The 18,215-nt window shown below is 66.4% G+C and overlaps 2 protein-coding genes across 2 annotated transcripts; both read left to right on the top strand.

The window, feature by feature from the left end:
- Positions 1-58: 58 nt before the first annotated feature.
- CHLRE_05g236907v5 (uncharacterized protein) lies at positions 59-7,124 on the top strand. Its single transcript, XM_043062280.1, has 12 exons — positions 59-284; positions 416-532; positions 732-856; positions 999-1,152; positions 1,293-1,391; positions 1,551-2,108; positions 2,318-2,398; positions 2,531-2,789; positions 2,965-5,015; positions 5,150-5,287; positions 5,483-5,623; positions 5,766-7,124. The coding sequence occupies exons 1-12, from the start codon at positions 183-185 to the stop codon at positions 6,822-6,824; spliced, it is 4,884 nt and encodes a 1,627-aa protein (XP_042924844.1). The 5' UTR covers positions 59-182; the 3' UTR covers positions 6,825-7,124.
- An 84-nt stretch (positions 7,125-7,208) lies between these two features.
- CHLRE_05g236878v5 (uncharacterized protein) lies at positions 7,209-18,214 on the top strand. The gene is made up of 12 exons (XM_043062279.1): positions 7,209-7,525; positions 7,780-7,899; positions 8,165-8,232; positions 8,402-8,558; positions 8,906-9,004; positions 9,274-9,732; positions 9,886-10,137; positions 10,699-12,576; positions 12,736-14,376; positions 14,535-14,720; positions 14,897-15,094; positions 15,304-18,214. The coding sequence occupies exons 1-12, from the start codon at positions 7,439-7,441 to the stop codon at positions 17,218-17,220; spliced, it is 7,062 nt and encodes a 2,353-aa protein (XP_042924843.1). The 5' UTR covers positions 7,209-7,438; the 3' UTR covers positions 17,221-18,214.
- The last annotated feature ends 1 nt before the right edge of the window (position 18,215 follows it).

The raw sequence follows: 18,215 nt of genomic DNA, 5'->3' as shown, positions 1-18,215 counted from the left end.
GTAGCTGCATTTATTGCAGAGCTGACCCGCTCGGAATTTTGCGCTTTCGGTTACCCTGGCTAATTAGTGGGCCATTTGTGAGACCCACAACACCACTCATAGGATATTGCACTGAAATGGGTTATTGCAACTGAAATGCAATAGCCGGCTAAAGCAAGCACAACGCGTAATTGCCAAAAAAAATGCCAGCACGGTCTTTGCGCACATGCCGCATTAATAGGCTGGAGGTCGAGCTTGGTAAGCTCGCTAGACCGGAGCATCAGGTCGCGAGAGCGGGCGAGAAGGTGAACTTGCGACCATTGCATCCGTGCACCCAAGACCCAACTGTGGGGAGCGCGCAAACTACGGTTGCGAGCCCAGCGCGTCAACTCGCATGGCATGTGCGTGCCAACCGTGTCGTTTAAATAACCTGCAGGGCGTGTCTTACGAGGTGCTGCCCCCTTTCGGGCACGGCCTGGCGTCGGGCACGTGCCAAGCGTTTCACGACGTGTACGCCCTGTTGCGCACCACGTTCCCGGGCAGCAGCACTCGCGTAAGCTGCTGGCGGGCGACTGGGGTCGAGCACTTTCCCACGCCGCAGCTGACAACGGGTTTACCGAGCTGCCATGAGCATGCATGGGGTTGTCTACCAGGGTTTGGACGCCAACACAGCCACCGCACTCCCATGCCTTTGCCATGATTTATTCCTGTGCCCCTCGCCCCCTTGGTTTGCCGTACGCGCCGCCCGACAGGTACGACACTGCGTGTACCGAGCACGCTGCCCGCACACGGGTGACCGACTGGGGGCGCTGTGTGAAAGTGATGAAGACGCGGAGACGGAGGATGACGGCGAGGACGAGGACGAGGACGATCCCAGGTCTGCTCAATGCCCGAGGGCCGCGCGTGCCCCATAGTATCAAAGCAGGGGAACGCGCAGACGGGAGTGGTAAAGCGTTGGTTGTGCAGCGTGTACATACGGATGTCTGAATGCGGTGGCACGTGCGTATGTGTCCCCTTAGGTATGAGCACTACGAGCAATGCCTGGTGGCATGCCTACGGCTGGGTGGCAAGGTGGTGGCGGCTGCGGCGCTGCGCCTCACGCTACCTACGTCAGTGTTCGGTCCGGACGTGGCGGCCAGGTGTTACGTAGAGACCGTGGCTACACACCTGCAGGTGGGTGGGTGGCGGTGCGTGGCGGAGGCCTCTTGATACCAACTTGCGCTTTCCGGGACAAGGCGTTTGACATTTGGGTTTGTCTTATGGATACTAACGATTATGTGCATCACTTGGGACTCTATCGCCGTACTGCGCAGGTCATGTTTCAAGGCACGGCGCCTGCCCTGCAGCGGCGCGGCCTGGGGCGGCTGCTGACGCGGTGCATCATGCAGACCGCGGTGGAGGCGGGACATCAGGTGCGGGTGGCGCGGCGCAGCTCGATTGCCATTGTGAAGCTCAGTCGTTGCGCTTTTCTTCCCAGTTCCCAATTCCCGCCCGCTGTGCAGCATTAGCATTTTGTATGCCGCTTTGCCCACGCACTAGTACGTGTCGTGGTTATGCTTCGCCATGCGCAGTACGTAACAACCCTGGTGACTGGTTCCACGGCGGCCGTCAGCCGGTTCTGGACGAACGTGGGCTTTATCGTCCCCGCCAAGCGATCAAGGCAAGAGAAGCCGCCGGGGGGCGTTGCCGGCGCAGCTGCCGGCGCCGCTGCCGGTGCCGCTACCGATGCTGCTCCTGGGACTGCTACCGGCGCTGCCGCCGGCACTGCTGCTGGGACTGCTACCGGCAGTGCTTCAGGCGCTATTGCCGGCGCTGCTGCCGGCGCTGCTGCCCGGGAGCAGGGCCGGGCGCGCAAGATGTCCTGGGGCCTGCGCGAGGTCCTGCGGGAGAGCCGGGAGCAGGCACTGTTCGTGGCGGCGGTGTGGGTCTGCGAGCTGCCCAAGCTGGTGGAGCGAATGGACGTGTCGGAGGATGGCCCGGAGCAGCAACAGCAGCAGCTGTTGCAGACGCAGACAGAGGCGGCGCTCAAGCAACTTCAGGAAAGGCAGGAGCGGCAGCGGCGGGACGTGAAGCCCGAGTACCCGCAAGCGGGCATGCCTGGTCCGTCCACAGCCGCCGGCCCCTCGAAGGTGCGCGGGGCTCCACACCGTTAGCATTGTGCAGGGCGACGACATCAGGGCTGCAGGCATGTACATGGGTAAGGAGTCCATGTAGCCCCACCTACCGACTCCGCAGTCTGAAGTCCGGATGCGCAACCGCTGCCGGCCAATGGCATGCAACTGAGCCCAGTACCGTCATGCAACTGAACATGTTGAATTGCACGCTGAATCCTATGCAGCAAGGGGCGGCGGCTGGGCAGCAGGCGGCCGGACCCCCTGTCCCCATCTGTCCGATCCGGCTTGCGCAAGCCGACAAGCTGGTACGCACCGTGGTCCCGCATCCGTCCTTCAGTTTGACTTTATTTTGTGTGTTGCCATGTTAGCAGCGGAATCCGGAACAAGGCCATGATGTTACTGACCGCCACCGCCGTAACATGCCCCTCATCATGCAGGTCAAAGGGGCGGCCCTGCTCGTGGCGTCTGCGTTTACCGCTCCCCCAATTATTGATGCCTCAAACCCCTTCCACCAGTTTATGCTGGCCCTTGACGACGATGGTCAGTCTGCGCGAACAGGCGCGGCGGCCGGGGCCCCACAGTCGCGGACAGCTCACCAGCAGCGCCAGGCATACGGGCCAAAGCAGTCCGCTGCAGCCACCGCCACCAAAACCTACGTCAAGCCAGAGCCGGAAGCGGAGCCTCAGCACCGGACGGGTGCGCGGACGTCGGGACCGGCCGCAGCTACGCAGCAGGGCCCTGCGCAGGGGCAGACCCAGGGGCAGGTGGCGGGGCACGCAGCGCAGGCGCAGACGCAGGCGCAGGCGGGGGGCACCGGTAGCAGGCGGGACGCCGCCGACCAGACCGGTTCGCTCCACCCCGCCATCAGCAGCTTCTGGTGTGCCGGGCACTTGTGTGGTGACCTACAAGCTGCGGTTGTCTGGGTTGTCCTCTGAGGACGCCAAGAAGCTTTTGGGCCAGGAGGCGGCGGAGAAGGGCGTGCTGTCTGGAGTGAGCGGCATCAGACCGGAGTTGCCGCTGCGGGTGCCGCCGCCAGACGAGCAACAGCGGGTCGCGGTCGGGGCGAAGCTGTCGTGCAAAGGGGTGCGGGACAACCAGCACTCGGCGCGATGGCTCGTCGTGGGGCTGGCGCCGTGGCTCAGGTGTGTGGACGCGGGGCCCGGCAGCAGCGTGCGCTTCACAGCCGTGACGGAGGCAGCAGCAGGGGAGGGTGCCGGAGGCAGCAGCGGCAGCGGCAGCAACGGCAGCGCTGGTCGGGTGGTTGCAGTGGAGGTCAGCGTGGAGGCGTCCGTGCCCTTCCAAAGCAATGGAGCCGCCGGCGGCTCGGCGCCGCCGCAGAAACGGGCGGCAGAGGCCGGGGCCACTCCTCCCCAGCAGGGGCCGGCAAGGCATCGCAAGGCGGCCTCAACGGCAACCAATACAGAGGAGGCGGAGGAGGCGGATGACAAGTCAGCTAGCGAGGGCGAAGGCGCGGAGCCGGCAGGCGAGGGCGCGGCTGGAGGCCAGCCTCTTCAACGGCAGCGGGCTGGTGCCGGTGGCGGCGCTGGAAGTGGGTCCGGAGGTGCTCACCAGCAGTCAGCTGTACCGGTTCCTGGCATGGGGGCCTGTGCAGGCACCTGCGTGGTGAAGTACGCGCCCACGGCAAACCGCCTGCCGTTCGAGGCGATAGAGCAGCTGCTGGGGCAGGAGGCGGCGAGGCGCGGCGTGCTGGCTGGGTGGAGTGGCGGCAGCAGCAGTGGCCCACTGGAACTGCCGGCGTTGGCGCCACCGAGCCAGGAGCGAGTAGCAACACTGCGGTGCGAGGGCGGTGGGGCGAATGCGGCCCGATGGAAAATGGTGGGGCTGAGCAACTGGCTGAAGCAGGCTGGCGGGAAGGCAGGCAGCCTGGTGCGCTATCGCGCCGTGTGGGAGACGGGCGCGTCGGCCGTGGTAGCGGGCTCGGATGGCGGCAGCGCTGCGGGTCGCGGCAGTGGCGGAGGCGCAGCAGGGGCCGCGGGCAGCAGCGGTGCAGGCCGCGGCTGCATCGTCGCTGTGGAAATCAGCGTTGAGGCCGCGTTGCCGTTGGGTGAGCCGGTCCAAGCTCAGAAGCGGCAGCGTGAGCCGGAGCCGGCAGCAGCCGGGCCTAGCCAGCAGAAACTGGTGGAGCGAGGCAGCGCCGACGATGACGCCGCCACCGCAGCTGCAGGGCCTGCAGCGGCAGCACGCAGCAGTGGCGGCGCGTGTGCTGCTGATGGCGCTGGCCAGGCGGGGGCAAGCGCCAGGCAGACTGCGCAAGAGGACGTCCCGCCGCAGCAGCAGCAGCAGCAGGCAAAGCGTGCCAAGTCCCCACCACAGCTCGGCTGGCAACCCATCAACACAGGGCCGCCGCCAGCAGGAGCAGGAGCAGCAGCCGCAATCTTGCCGTGGGCAGCGCCAGTTGGGGAGGAGGCTCCTGGGGCAAAGGCTGCTGCGGTAGCCAGCACATCCGCCGCAGCCGCAGCGGCACCAGCAGCAACAGCAACAGCAGCAGCAGAATCGGCGGCGGCGCCAGCTGACGTGCGCCCTTGCGGTGTGCTGGGAGGCGAGCCCGACGGCGATGAGCCCGCAGCAGCTACTGCCGCAGGCTCGGAGCCTGGTGCTACTGCCGCAGCGGCGGCCGCTACTGCTGCCGCGGCCGCGGCCGTGCCCGCGGACGCGCATGCAGCCTTGGCGCCAGAAACAGGTGCGGGCCCAGCTGCGCCGGCAGCTGCGCCTGAAACCAGATCGGCAACAGCAGCGCCAGCAGCTGCCGCCGCACAAGCGGCACCAGTGCCGGCACAAATGCCGACACTAACACCATCGGCGGCTGCTGCCAGCGCTGGAGCGCTGGGCGGCGGTGCACCGGCGGCGCAACTGTTGCAGGCGCTGTCGAGGCACTACCCCAAGGTCTGGGAGTTGCTGCAGGTAAGGAGCGGGCAGCGCAACCCGGGTGGTGGGTGCCATTACCGTATCTATTGTGCCATGACCCTCTGGCGTAGCCACAGAACTCCAACGCATTTGACCTGTCTGCGCGGTCTGGCCCTTGCACGCCATCGCAGGCTGTGGGTGGGCTCCATGGCGGCGTCCGGGGAGCTCGACGGACGACCGGCAGCCAGCGCCACCACGCCCACCCGGCAGTGCTGCCACTGGAGGTGCTACAGCGGTTCTGCGGCGCCAACAAGGGCTGGATCATCACGGTGGGTGGGGAGTCGTCTGGGGACTGTGGAGCATTCGCGCTGGTGCGGTGCGGTACAGTGGCGCGTGCTGAGGTACTGAGACATAGCGGCGCCACATGACTGTGTTAGGGGCTCGGGCTTTGCGTATTGTCGGTGTTGGTGGTCACGGCAAGCTTGCCGCGCCCGCAATTTGCGATCGTGTCGTTCTCACTCCAGATGGACACCGAGCGCGTGGAGGCAGACACTGGCGTGGCCAGTGCCGTGGGCGAGGCCGCGGCGGCACCTGCACCACCGGCCGCATACGTGACGACGGTGCAGCTACAGTCCGACGACGTGAGCGCGACGGCCACTGGCAAGGTGAGGGATGAGTCTGGGTCCTGGATGGCAGTCAGCAGTGCTCATGTCTCATGACAGCTGACTCTTGACTTTTGCAGCGGCTGAGATCGGGCCTTGTCAGACTCCAGCTAGGACTTAAGGCGTCATCTTGACCCTGCCGTAGGTGGCGGCGGACAAGGAGACGGCCCGGCAGCTGGCAGCGGCGGCGTGCCTGCAGTTGCTGCGCGTCCGGCTGGAGGACCTTGAGCCGCAGCCGACACCGCAACAGCAGCGACCACCATCACCGCTAGAGTCGCCCGCAGTGGCGTCAACGCCACCAAAACAGCAGGAGCAGCCGCCAACCGGCGGAGCTGCAGCTGCTGCCATCCCAGGCTCAGCCCAGGACAGCGCCGCGGCGGCGACACCACAGGACGGGCCCCGCCCACATGACACGGCACCGCCACCAGCAGAACCACTTGCTTGCCCGCTTATGGCACTCATGCCTCCGGCGGGGACGCAGAACCCCCATCAGGGACAGCGCGGCGCGACGCTGCAGGCGGCCGCAGGGGACGCGGCTGCAGCATCTGAGGGCCAGCAGGGCGCAGCAGGCGCAGCCCATGCTGATGGCGGCGGCGGCAGTGGCGGCGCGGCGGCGGTGGCGCCAATGCCAGCTGCAGGTCCTTCGCCGCCGCAACCGCCGCAACCGCCGCAGCCCCCGCCGCCGCAGCACGACCCGCGCTTTGCAAACCAGCACTACTATCCACCGCCACCGCACGTGTGGCCATACGCGATGCCGTATGGTGCCTACTGCGTGTCGCCGCCGCCACAGCTGCCACATCAGCAGCAACAGTGCCCAGGCTCAGGGCCGGCACCGGCGGAAGCAGGCTCGGAGCCACAGAAGCCTGCTGGTGCGCCCGATTCCGCTGCCGCGGTTGTTGGCTTGGCGGATGGCGGCGCAACTGCACCAGCGCCTGCAGCAGCGGCACTGCCGCCCATGTCGCCGCATCCCATGCCGCCGCATCCCAGCGCTTACCCTGCGGGCTACTACTGGGTGCCGCCGCCCCATTCCTTGGCAACTTCAGGCTACGGCGGACCCTACGCGGGCTATCCGCAAGCCCCGCCCGGAGCCTGGGGGGCGCCGCCGCCGCCGCCGCCGCCAGCCAGCGGCGCGCAGTGGCCGCAGGGGCCATGGCCTCCCTACCCGCCGGCGCTGCCGCCGGCGCCAGCGCCGCTGGCGCAGTAGCAGCATCCTGAGGCGGAGCTTGTGCAGTGCCGCAGCGGCAGGCAGCGCAACGGAAATTTGCTGATGGGGAGTGGGGCTGGGACTGGCGCCATGTGGCATTTGTGGGCGGGCTTCCGATCCTTTGTTGCGGTAAGTTGTTAGACGGCTGGCAAGAGTATCGCTCATGCTGCATTCGCAATCTACACTCTACAGTGCCGTATGCTAACAAATGGAGGGGCGGGCAGCGTTGGCCCTGGGCGGTGGCGGCTGCGTAGCTCGTAAGACTGAAGCTGTGTGACATTAGGGCGTCCGAACGCTTAGCCGACCAACCGCCCGCCATGACGAGAACCCGCCATGACGCGGGCATTCATTGCTCATGAAAAATCACTCGGCGACTATTCTGTACAGGCAAGCGCTGGTCCTCAAGGGGCAGCGAAAAAGGCGACCCACTTTTCACTTTGGCGCCTGTTTCCATGCGAGCAACCTTCTTGCCGACGAAGTGTTCATAGCAGGAGTATCACAGTACATACTATTCCTGAGGTCTGATTCAATGCTGTATTGTTGCTTAGCACGTTTTCATGCAAGCTAGCGAGACGGTGGAAATTTGGCACCCTTAAGCGAGGCGGCCCACACAAATGCGAAGATCGCGCTTTGGAAGGTTGGAAGGCGGGTTGCGGGGCCTCATGCGGCCCAAGCTCGCCGTCGCGCAGGCCGGCTCCCAGGTCAGCATGCCGAGCGGTTGAAACGCCTGCACGCCTCGCGCGCTGTCCTAGGGGTTGCGTGGCGCCGTAACTCAATTTGCGATTGCTGCATGTTGTCGGATATGTCCTCGTGGTGGCGGTGTTGCCCCCGCGTAAACCGACCCTACTGCACGGCCTGCGGCGGTATGGACTTGCCCCCGCCCCCCCGGGCCCTCGATCCCCCGAACTAACCGATATTGGCCCCGCCGTCTCGCTATTGGATTGCATGAGTGCAGGGTGACGTGTCGTTCGAGCTGCTGCCGCCCTTCGGCTCCGCGCTGGAGCCGGAGCACCTCGACGCCTTCCACGCCGCCGGCCTCGTCCTGCAGCACGCCTTCCCCAACATCACATCTGACGTGAGTAGATTGCATTGATTGGTTACAAGAGGGACGTGCTGACGCAGTTCACGAGCCAGTGACGTGAGTAGTGCGGTCCTTGGCGTATGGTAGACTTAGCTTCGTGCGTGCATACAGCGGTATCATGTGCGCATCAGCGCATGGGTCCTGTTCCGTGTGGCTGCTGGCCCGAGACCTCCCTTGGGCTGCCTCACCGTTTGCCGCCACTCGAATCAGACTCGATCGTACGTCTTAGCAATGCCACGCCGGCTTCACACGCACGCAGGTAAAAGGCTGTGTGTACCGTGGCCGGTTTGCACGCTCTGGAAAGCAAGCCAGCAGCGACTTGGGCCAGTAAGTTTGGGGGCAAGTGAAGGCACGAAACCTGACACTGTTCTGCAGTGCGGAATAGCCACCTCTGAGCCACACGGTGGGTAAATCAAGCTGCAGTGGTTGCCCTTGGGGAATGCCTGGATGCATGTCCCCATGTCTACGTTCGGAACGAAACGCCCCGTCCTCCCAGGTTCGAGCCCTACCTGACCGCCTGCCTGTGGCTGGGCGGGGAGGTGGTGGCGGCGGCGGCGCTGCGCCTCAACCTGCCGCCGCCGCCCTCGTCCGCGTCCTCGTCGGCGGCCGCATCCACCAGTAGTGGCGCCGGGGCGGAAGGCACGCACCTGCAGGTGGGGAGTGCACCCAAACTGCTGGGGCGTGGCGTGGGCGGTTGCGTGGTGTGGGCTGTGAGACAGTGCGTGCAGTGTACCGTTTTTTGGCCCACGTGCGGTCGCATTGGGCACAGCAGCCAGGATGTTGCAATTAGTAAGGCGATGATGTTGGCGAGGGAGGCATGCCGGCGGTAGCCTCCCTACGGAAGGCGGGGGTTAGTTGCGCAGCCACCTCAGCTGGACCTTTTCGCGGGTCTGTCACGTGTGATGATGCGATGTGAGAAATGTCAGTAGGGAGCCACTTACTTTCGTCTCTGTTGCATCTTCACCGTTGCCTCAAATGACTGGCCTGCAAACCCACACAGGTTGTGCTGCAGGCCACGGCGCCTGCCCTGCAGCGGCGCGGGCTGGGGCGGCTGCTGACGCGATGCATCATGCAGACCGCAGCGGAGCAGGGGCACCAGGTGCGTGGGTGCGTGCGCGCGGTGGGCGTGAGAGCGCGCAAAATAGACGATCGAGGGCGGTGAGGCGTTGCTTGCGAGGGGTGGTGGTAGGTAGTGCCCTGGGCATGCATGCAGCGGTAGAGAGAGAGAGCGCTAGTGACTGGGCCGGTTGCGGCAACCCACATGGCCACATCATTGCCTGCAGTAGTCGAAAGAATGACGGCTGATGAGTGTCTTCTTATCAGATCACGGTGTTTCCATCGTAACCGAATGTTTCTTGATCCTTGCAGTACATCACGGCTCTGGTTTCGGACCAGAACACGACCCAGTTTTGGGAGGATTTGGGTTTCGCCGCCGCGCCGGTGCGCTTCAGCAAAACGCAGTCGCTGATGCTGCACAAGGTGCTGAGCGAGAGCCGCACGCAGTCGCTGTTCACGGATGTGGGCGTGTGGTTTGAGGAGCTGCCTCAAATACAGCAGCAGCGGGAGGCGGGCGGCGACGATGAGGGGGAGGGGGAGGGCAAGGAAGAGGGGGAGGAGATGGTGGGGGCTCGCGCAGAACGACGGGAGCCCGCCGCTGACCAGCAGGCGCTGGGGGCGGCACCTGCTGCTGCTGTCAAGCAGGAGGCAGATCCAGCGGAGGAAAGCCCCGGCGGCGCTGCTACTGGCATTGTATTGGGCCCGTCGTGCGGCAGCAGCAGGGACACGCGCGCGGCGCCGCCCCAGCAGCTGGGCTCAGCTCAGCAGCTGGTGAGTCCATGGCGTTGCTTGGCGGTACGCATGAAGATGAAGCAAAGCCTTGATTGACTCTTCGTTTTGTTACGTGATATGCAATAATATTGTAGCATGTTCGTTGTCACATGCCGCCCACCCCACCCTGTCATGCATGCTGCGTGCGTTCAGGTGCAACAGGCGGCCGCACGTGTGTCGGCCGCCTTTGCAGCCACCTCAGCTGGGGCCAGGAGCCAGGCTGCTTCAGGTGCTGCCCCTGCCACAGCCACCACTGCGTCAGCCCCTGATGTCCGTGCTCCTCGAAAGCTGGAGCAGGCAGCAACAGGCCAGCAGGGCGCGCAGGCTGGCGGGCGGCGGGAGATTGCAGTTCCGCCGCCACCGCCGCCGCCGCCGCAGGACGGCGGCCTCACGTCTCTGTTGTCCGCTTACCTTTCCGACAGCAGCTGCTCAGGCACATCCGAAGCCTTAGCAGGAGCATCATCGGACTCGCAACATGAGGCGGAGCCGCACCGGGGGCGGCAGCATGGCGGCATGCCCCGACGGCAGCAGAAGCGCAAGCGGCGGGTGGTACCGTCCGCTGCGCCGGCAACAGGCGAGCGGCAGGCGGAGGGCACGCATGGACAAGGGACTCCGGAGCTGCGGCGGCCGAGGAGCCGCCGCCGTAAGGCCGGGCGGCCCCTACGCAACAGCACGCCAACAGCAAGATCTCCCACAAGTCGCCCTGCAGCAGAGAGTCATAGGAGTCTTGGAGATGCAAGCATGACAGCAGATGGGGGACTGGCGGCGGGCGGCAGCGCGGGTGCGAGCACACCAGCACCAGCAGCAGCCTACGTCACTGTGACGGTGAAGGGGGAGGAGCCTGCTGATGATGACGCTGCCTGCGCGGGCTCGTGTGTGGCGGGGTTGGTAGGCGCATCCGGCGGAGCCTGTGGCAATAGCCTTGTTGCGGGTGCGGCGTTGCTGCGGCCACCACCATCACCACAGCGGCAGCTGCACAATGGAGTGGCGGCACCTGCAGCCGTGTCACAGGCTCAGCAGCAGCGCCACCAGCACCAGCAGCCGCTTTGGCAGCAGCAGTCTTTCTGTCTTGACAGCTACAGCCGCAGGACTGGCGCCTGCGGCCTGTCACGTGACGCCGCGTTTGCCGCTTTCCCGGTGGAGGCGGAGGCCGTGGCACGGGCTTTCCAGGCCAGGGAATCGCGTGAGCCAGCCGCGGCGGCTGTCGCTGCTACAGCGGCGGCAGCCCTGAACTCCGCTGCTACAGCCGCCGCAGGCACCAAGCAAGCAGGGGCGGCGCCTGGTGCTACAGCCACTACGGCAGCGGAAGAAGTAGCCAGCGGCGATCCAGGAGCAGCAGCAGCTGTTGCTACTGCCGCCGGCAGCTGTAGCCGTGACGTCGAGCTCTACTATCGAGCGGTGGTGGCGGCGGCGACGGGAATGCCGGGATCACCGGCGGCGGGCGGCGGGGCTGCTGGAGAAGGGCCGCAGCAGGAAGCCGGGCTTGTTGATGGCGTGCGGCCGTACTCGGGGGCGCGCCTCACCTGCCGCGGGCTGCACCGCTACAGCCTCTCCGGTCTGGGGCCGCTACGGCGGGCGCTCGGCACCGGCAACAGCACACCGCTGCAGCTGGCGGTGCTACTGCCGTGCGGGCGTGCGGTGATGGGGCTTTTGCCGGCCGCGGCTGTGGCCACGGCGACTGGGGAGGAGCCTGGGGCGGCGGCAGCGAATGGGCCCACCGCAGCACCGGACGGGCAGCAGCAGCTGGGACTTGTGCTCACCAAGTCCTTTGCCGCCTTCGTCAACAACCATTTTGCTGTAAGGTACACGCTGGTGGAGGCGCTACTGGGCTCGGAGGCGGCGGCCTCCCATGACACACCACCCGTTATCCTTCATGACAGCAACACGGGTGCTCCCATCCCTGGCGGAGGAAGGCTGGTCGTCAGCGGCAGCAGCAGCCGCGGTCAGCAGCGGCGGGCTGCGGCAGAGCCTAGCGCTGCTGGCGACCGCAGCTGCAGCAGCGGCCGGTCGCCGGTGCTTCCTCGCTGGGAGGTGGCGGGGCTGGGCCCATGGATGCGGGCGCTCGGCGCGGCGGAGGGCGACCGCCTCGTCTTCAGCACCGCTGATGGCAGCAGTCTGCGGACTGCCGCCGCAGTAAGCGCCGCTGCTGGTGATGCTGACGCCGCCGCTGTGGCAGGGGCGGGCACCGGCGCCGCCGATGATTCTGGTGACAGGGATGGGACGGTGGGCGCATCGCTGGGCGTTGTTTCTGTGCGGTTCATCAAAGCTGCGAAGCAGCGGGCCATCGGCAGCGTCGGCGGGGCAGCTGGCGGCTCTTCAGCAGCCGACGGCTCTTCAGCAGCAAGTCTTGCTGCGCATCAGCAGCAACCAAGCGGCAGCAGCTGCGTGGAGGGAGGGGCCGTGGCGGGCACCGTGGTTGTGGCCTGCAACCAGCAATTCTGCTGGCTAACAGTTCAGGCCGTGGCGCAGCTGCTGGGGCACGAGGCTGCGGTGAGCGGTGTGCTACCTGGCACGACGCCAGGCCCGGCGGCGCTGCCGCTGCGCGTGCCGCCGCACCAGCGGCAGTTTGCGCCGTCGGCCGTCCTCCAGAGCGACGGCATCCGGGCCGTGGAGCGCATCGCGCGGTGGCGGCTGCAGGGTCTGGCCAAGTGGCTGCGGCATGTGGGCGCGGGGCCCGGTAGCAGCTTGCGCTTCACAGCCGTGCGGGAGGCCGCTGGTGCAGAGGCGGAGGCGGCAGTGGCGGAGGCTGCTGCTGCGGCTGGTCATGCCGCAGCGGCTGCTGCAGGTGGCCGTTTGGTGGCTGTGGAGGTCAGCTTGGAGAGCGCGAGCAGCCGCAGTGATGAGGTGGGCCGCCGCCAGCAGGGAGGTGCCAGCGCCGCGTCGGCCCGGATGACGCCAGTCGCTTCAGCGGCACAGCAGCAGGCAGCAGCCACCAGCGCAGCGGGATCCAGGAGCAGCAGGGAGGAGCCACCGAGGCCCTTGAAACGAGCGAAGCAACAACAGGCCGGGCTACCCAAGCCAGCGCCGCTTCATGCGCCCGCTGCCGGCGGCTCGCACACGCCATCGGCGGAAGGGCCTGGTGTTGAGCGGTCTGGTGTTGAGCGGGCACGCACAAAGCTAGCGCAGCAGGTGGCACCGCCGGCAGCAGCAATGGGGCTGCAGCTGCAGCCGCAGCCGCACGTGGGCGGGCCGCGAGGCGACCTCATGGCCGGGAGCGACCGCAGCGGACACACTGCAACAGCAGCAGGTGGTGGTGGTGGTGGTGGTGGTGGTGGTGGTGGTGGGGGTGGGGGTGGGGGTGGTGGTCAGCCGCGGCAAGGCGCAGCAAGCCAGCAGCAGCAGGCAACGCGCGCGCAGCAGCAGCAGACGGGGTCCTTGCCTCGCTTCACCACGCGCAAAATTGACAGCTTTGAGGGGCTGTTCGATAGCCCGCCCCGCACTGCTGCGGCTGCTGCTGCGCCACCGGCGGCCGCCGCCACTCACGGCAAGACGGCGGCGGCGGCACCAGGATTGTCTGCAGCTGCGGCGGCGTTATGGATACCGCACATTACTCCACCTACCGCCGCGCTAGGCAGCAGCCGGGCTGATGAGCATGCCACCGGGACCACCGGCGAGCGCGCTGCTGCGCAACCGCTAGGTAGCGCAACAGTGCGCGTGAAGCAGGAGGCAAATGCAAACGAAGCGGAAGTCGGACCGGCGGTCACCCAAAGACACAAAGACGACACAGAGACTCCGCCGCCGCCGCCGACTCGGCCTCCGCCGCCACCGCCGCGACCGGCAGGCAGCAGCGGCCGGGGCAGCTCAGGCGCGGGAGGCTGGAGCCGCATCCATCCGCCGGTGACCTCCGCGCGGCCGCAGCCGCCTACCGGTGCCCCTGTTGCGGCACATGGAGATGCGGCGTTCACGAGCGGAACCGGAGGCGTCCATTCTGTGCAGGATCAGCAGCCAACAGACCTGGCGCAAGACGCAGCAGGCAAGTGCTGTGTCAAGACGGTGGCGGCAAGCCCTGCTGGCGGCGGCGGCGGCACGATGCCGCCGGTGGCTGATCAGCAGCCGGCGACGGTGGCTGCTGCCGCGGCGGCGGCCGCACGCGCACCCGTCGGTGGCACGACTGGTGCTGATGCCGTTGTCAGCGGGCGCTTGGGGGTGGAGGAAGGCGGTGGCAGCAGCGGCAGTGGCGGCAGCAGCAGCAGCAGCGCGAGTGCTGCTGCTGTTGTGATGCTGCCCGCCGCGGACGCCATGGATGACATCACTTTGGCCTGCAGGCAGCAGCAGCACCAGAGGGAGCGGCAGCAGCAACACCACCAGCTGCTGCTGCCGCCGCACGAGCGCAAGCGCCCCCGGGGCAGGGAGTGGCCGCGGCGGCACCAGCAACACCGTCCCGAGCAGGAGCAGCAGCCGGCAGCGGACTTGGCGTCGCCAGCCAATACCCCACAAGCAGCCGACAGAAGGCGACCGGGGGCGCAAGCGGTCGCGCCGCTCGAGCCCATGGCTAGGTCCGCCGCGGCGGCTTCCGCCGCCAGCACTGGCGGCGGAGGGCCACTGCCGCCGCCGGCGGATCCAGAAGCTGCGGCGCCAGGAGCGGTGTCATCACTGCCTGAAGCGCTGGCGGAGCACTACCCAAAGGTCTTCAAGCTGATGACGGTGCGTAGCCAACCCTAGCTAACCTGGCTAGCAGGTACCAACCTTTCATGCATCCCTTTCCGATCTTCCTTTAATAACCATGCTTCTTCACCTGCAAGACCGATTGGGCTTGTTCCCTTACGTCGCTGGGGTCAACTATGTCTACACTCTACGCACAGGCGATCTGGCAGCAGCAGCGGGACCCACATGGGCGCGTGGCGGTGGCGGCAGGCCGCGGTGCTGTGGCTGCTGCTGCCGCCAGCTCCAGCCCCAGCAGTAGTGGGCCGCCGCCGCCGCCCTGCGCACCACTGCTGCCCCTGGAGGTGCTGCAGCGCTATGCGGGCAGAACAGGCTGGCGGTGCGAGGTACGTACGTGCATGTGTTTCATGGCGTGGCACGGCATGGCATGGAGGCAGGCAGGGGGGGGTGCGGGGACCAGCGTTTGCCGCAGCAGACTCCTTGCCACTACGCGAAGGGATAGAAAACTTAAGGTGCAGCCGGCGCCAACGCTGATCGGTCCTGCCACTTGGCGCCCTCGCAGTTGGAACTGGAGCGGCACCATCAGTATGTAGGAGAGAGTGGTGCTGCTGGTGCTTGCAGCAGTGGCGGAGGTGCTGGCGGCGCTTCAGGGCCTGGTGGCGGCGCGGCGGCCTCCACCACAGCCAGCCGAGCCTGCTTTGCCGCAACGGTGGAGCTACGCTCGGGGGAGACGGGTGCAACAATAATCGCCGTTGGCAAGGTGGGAGGCGCTTGCGTCGGTGTCATGCGTGCGTTGATGTGTTTGCATGTGCTGTGTGCGTGCAAATACGCGCGTGTGTATGCGACCTGTATGCAGTACAGCATTATGATTAGTGTGTCCCCGGGCTCTGACTCCTCAAGCGAGATGGATCCAATGCCGCACCGCAAACTGCGGTTTGTATTTCTGCGTGCGTGGCCCCTTGTGTGCAGGTCGCTGCGGACAAGGACACGGCGCGGCAGCTGGGCGCGGCGGCGTGTCTGCAGCAGCTGCTGGCGGCAGGCGTCAGCCCCACCGCCCTCATGCCGCCGCCTCAGCCACCACCACCACCACAACCCATGTGGCCGACGACGGCACAGCAGCATGCGCACAACTTTGAAGCCCCGCTTCCGCCACTTCCGCCAGCACAGCCGCAGCAGCAGCAGCTGCCGCCACCACAGCCCCCGCTCCCGCAGGAACAGCCTCCGGCACCTGCACCGCCACAACCCCTGCAGCCGCCGCCGCCACCACCCTTACAACCGTCGCCGCCCTCACAACTGTCGCCGCTGGATTTCCTGACGCCACAGGCGCCTCCCGGCAGCACGCTCCACACCGCCGCTGCGCACCACTCTGTGGGCTGCGCCGGCGGCTCGGCCGCTGCGGGCTCGGCCGCCGGGCCCGCCACCGCCGCCGCCTTCTTGGACGGTGGCTTTATCACACCGACAGGGACTCAGCACCAGGCACAGAACCCGCCCAATGCGGCGCATACAGCAGGCTACTCAGCCGGCAGTGCCCTGCCCTCCTCTATGCCCACGCAGATGCAGCCCACACTGCCAGCGCAGCCGCCGCTGTTGAATCAACCACCACTGCCAATGCAGCCGCCCCTGCCAGCACAGCTGCCGCCGCTGCCGCCGCAGCCGCCGCTGCCATTACAGCAAGCACCGCTGCCGCACGACTACTGGCCGCATCAGCAGCCCTGGCTGCCGCCCATCCCAGACACGAGTCAACCACTGCACGGCGGCGGGCACGAATGTGCATCACAGCAGCACTGGTACGAAGAGCACCAGCAGCAGCACCAGCAGCAACAGCAGCAACAGCAGCAACAGCAACAGCAGCTGCATGTGCAGCCTTCACACAACGCACTGCTGCCTGGGCCGCAGAACTCGCATGGCGGGCGGTTTGGTGACTCGAGCGGCGGCGCGTGCCCTGCTGGTGGTGGGGCTCGTGCTGACTCGGACAGGGGCGGCTGGCGGGGGGCTGGCAGGAGCGGCGGTAGCAGCGACGGCAGTAGCATGTGCAGCAGCCATACAGTGCTGTGTCCCGACGCTTTCAGCGGTGCTGCTCTGCTGGCGGCGCAGCCGTCGTGGCTCGGCCCCTACCCGCCAGCATCGGCCCAGATGGGTGCGGCAACACAGCAGCACGCCGCCGCCTTCAGGTACGACCAGCAGCATCTGCAACAACGTCATGCTCTGGTCCAGCACCAGCATGCGCACAGCGAGGCGCAGCCCCTGCCCCTCCTGCAGCCGCTGTCACACCTGCTGAGCACCACTCCGCCTGTGTCGCTGCAGCCAGCGCCGCCGCCACCCCAGCGGCTTCCTGTCCATGCACCCGTGCCGCAGCAGCCGCCGCCATGGGCACTAGGCCTACAACAGCTTCATGCGCAGCCTGTGCTACTGCCGCTACAACCGCCGCAGCCGGAGATGCAGCAGCAGCAGCAACAGCAACAGTACATCATGTCGCTACCGCAGCCACAGCTGCAGCCGCACCAGCAGCAGGGCCCGGGCTTGACCCAGCACCAGCACCAGGCGCCGCCGCAGCTACTGCCGGCGATACAACCGCCGGCAAGCGGCGGGCTCGGGCTGTCCTGCTGGGTCCGCGGCGGAGGCGGACACACGAACCCATGCGACCCGCCACCTTCACAGCTGGCCCCAGGGCCGTACACGCCGGCACAGGCGCCACAGCAGCCGCAGCCAGAACCAGTGGGGGCCTGGGGCGCCGTGCCGCTGCCTCCACAATCTCTGCCGCCTGCTGCTGGCAACGATTGCTGGCAGCAGCAGCAGCAACAGCAGCAGTGGCAGCAACAGCAACAGCAACAGCAGCAGTGGCAGTGGCTTCCCCCGGCGGCGCACCAGCAAGGGCTCGGCCACTAGGGCTCATGATGGGGCCCCGGTTGGCACGTTGCTGGAAGGATTGAGTTCAGTTGCAGGTTGTTGCAGCGCCTAGCATACCGTAGCACAAGGGGTGCTAGGGATGCCTGCCACGGCATTGAACCATGCACAAAATGCAGTGAACATGTATATCTTAAGCCTCAGGCTCGAAGCAGGGAGACTGGCTGGCACCAGTGGACGGAAAGACAGCAAGTGTCAGCAATGTTTAGATGTGCGCGCAGCTACGCGCCCGGGCACCTAGGAGCGCCTTGTCAGGATGGAGGAGCAGCAGCAGCAGCAGGGCGAAGGATTTCATGACGAGGGCGGAGGGCGCGCGTTGGCGACTGGTCAAGTTTTGGGGGTTTGGGCTTGAAGGGAATGAAATATGTGCAGAACGCTTTTATTTGGCGGCCCCGGCACCTCCCGCACATCTCTGCGGCGGGGGCAATCGCTTACACGTGTATCCGTGGAGTGACGGAGTCTGCGCGATGACGCCAGGAGTGTCAGGACCGCGACTCAAGCAAGCAGCAACATTTAGCCGCACCTGCGCTACTGCTCCGGACAGCGCTACCCAAGGCGCTACCCCCGACAAGTTGCAGCATGCGTCCATGACAGCTCCGTGCCCGGCTTATTCGAACCGTCGACGGTCCCAGACACGTTAGCCTTCGGAGTTTGCGCTGCACCTCGCCTCTCTGATTCCTGCCGGGAGGGGGGGGGGTCAGGGGGGGTCGTTTGCCGCAAGGGTTGTTGTGGCGGTTAGCGGATGAGTGTGTTTCTTCAGGTGCTGGTTTCGGCGGGCTCGCCGGCTTGCAAACTGACGCTTATTATAGAAGCATCACGATTAGCATAGGGTGAGCAGCGAGCGCATTTGCGTGTGCGGATTGGCGACTGGCCCTAGCGGGACAGAATACGTTTCACATAGTATGATAGAATTTGATAGTCAGTTTAGACTACAGGTTTCAGATTTGCAATTGTCGGCCTGTAAATTGGTCCTGGAG

The sequence above is a fragment of the Chlamydomonas reinhardtii genome, chromosome 5 (assembly GCF_000002595.2).
Source record: "Chlamydomonas reinhardtii strain CC-503 cw92 mt+ chromosome 5, whole genome shotgun sequence".
NCBI lineage: Eukaryota > Viridiplantae > Chlorophyta > Chlorophyceae > Chlamydomonadales > Chlamydomonadaceae > Chlamydomonas > Chlamydomonas reinhardtii.
The sequence above is the reverse complement of the archived record's forward strand: the minus strand, read 5'-3'. Positions and strand labels throughout refer to the sequence as shown.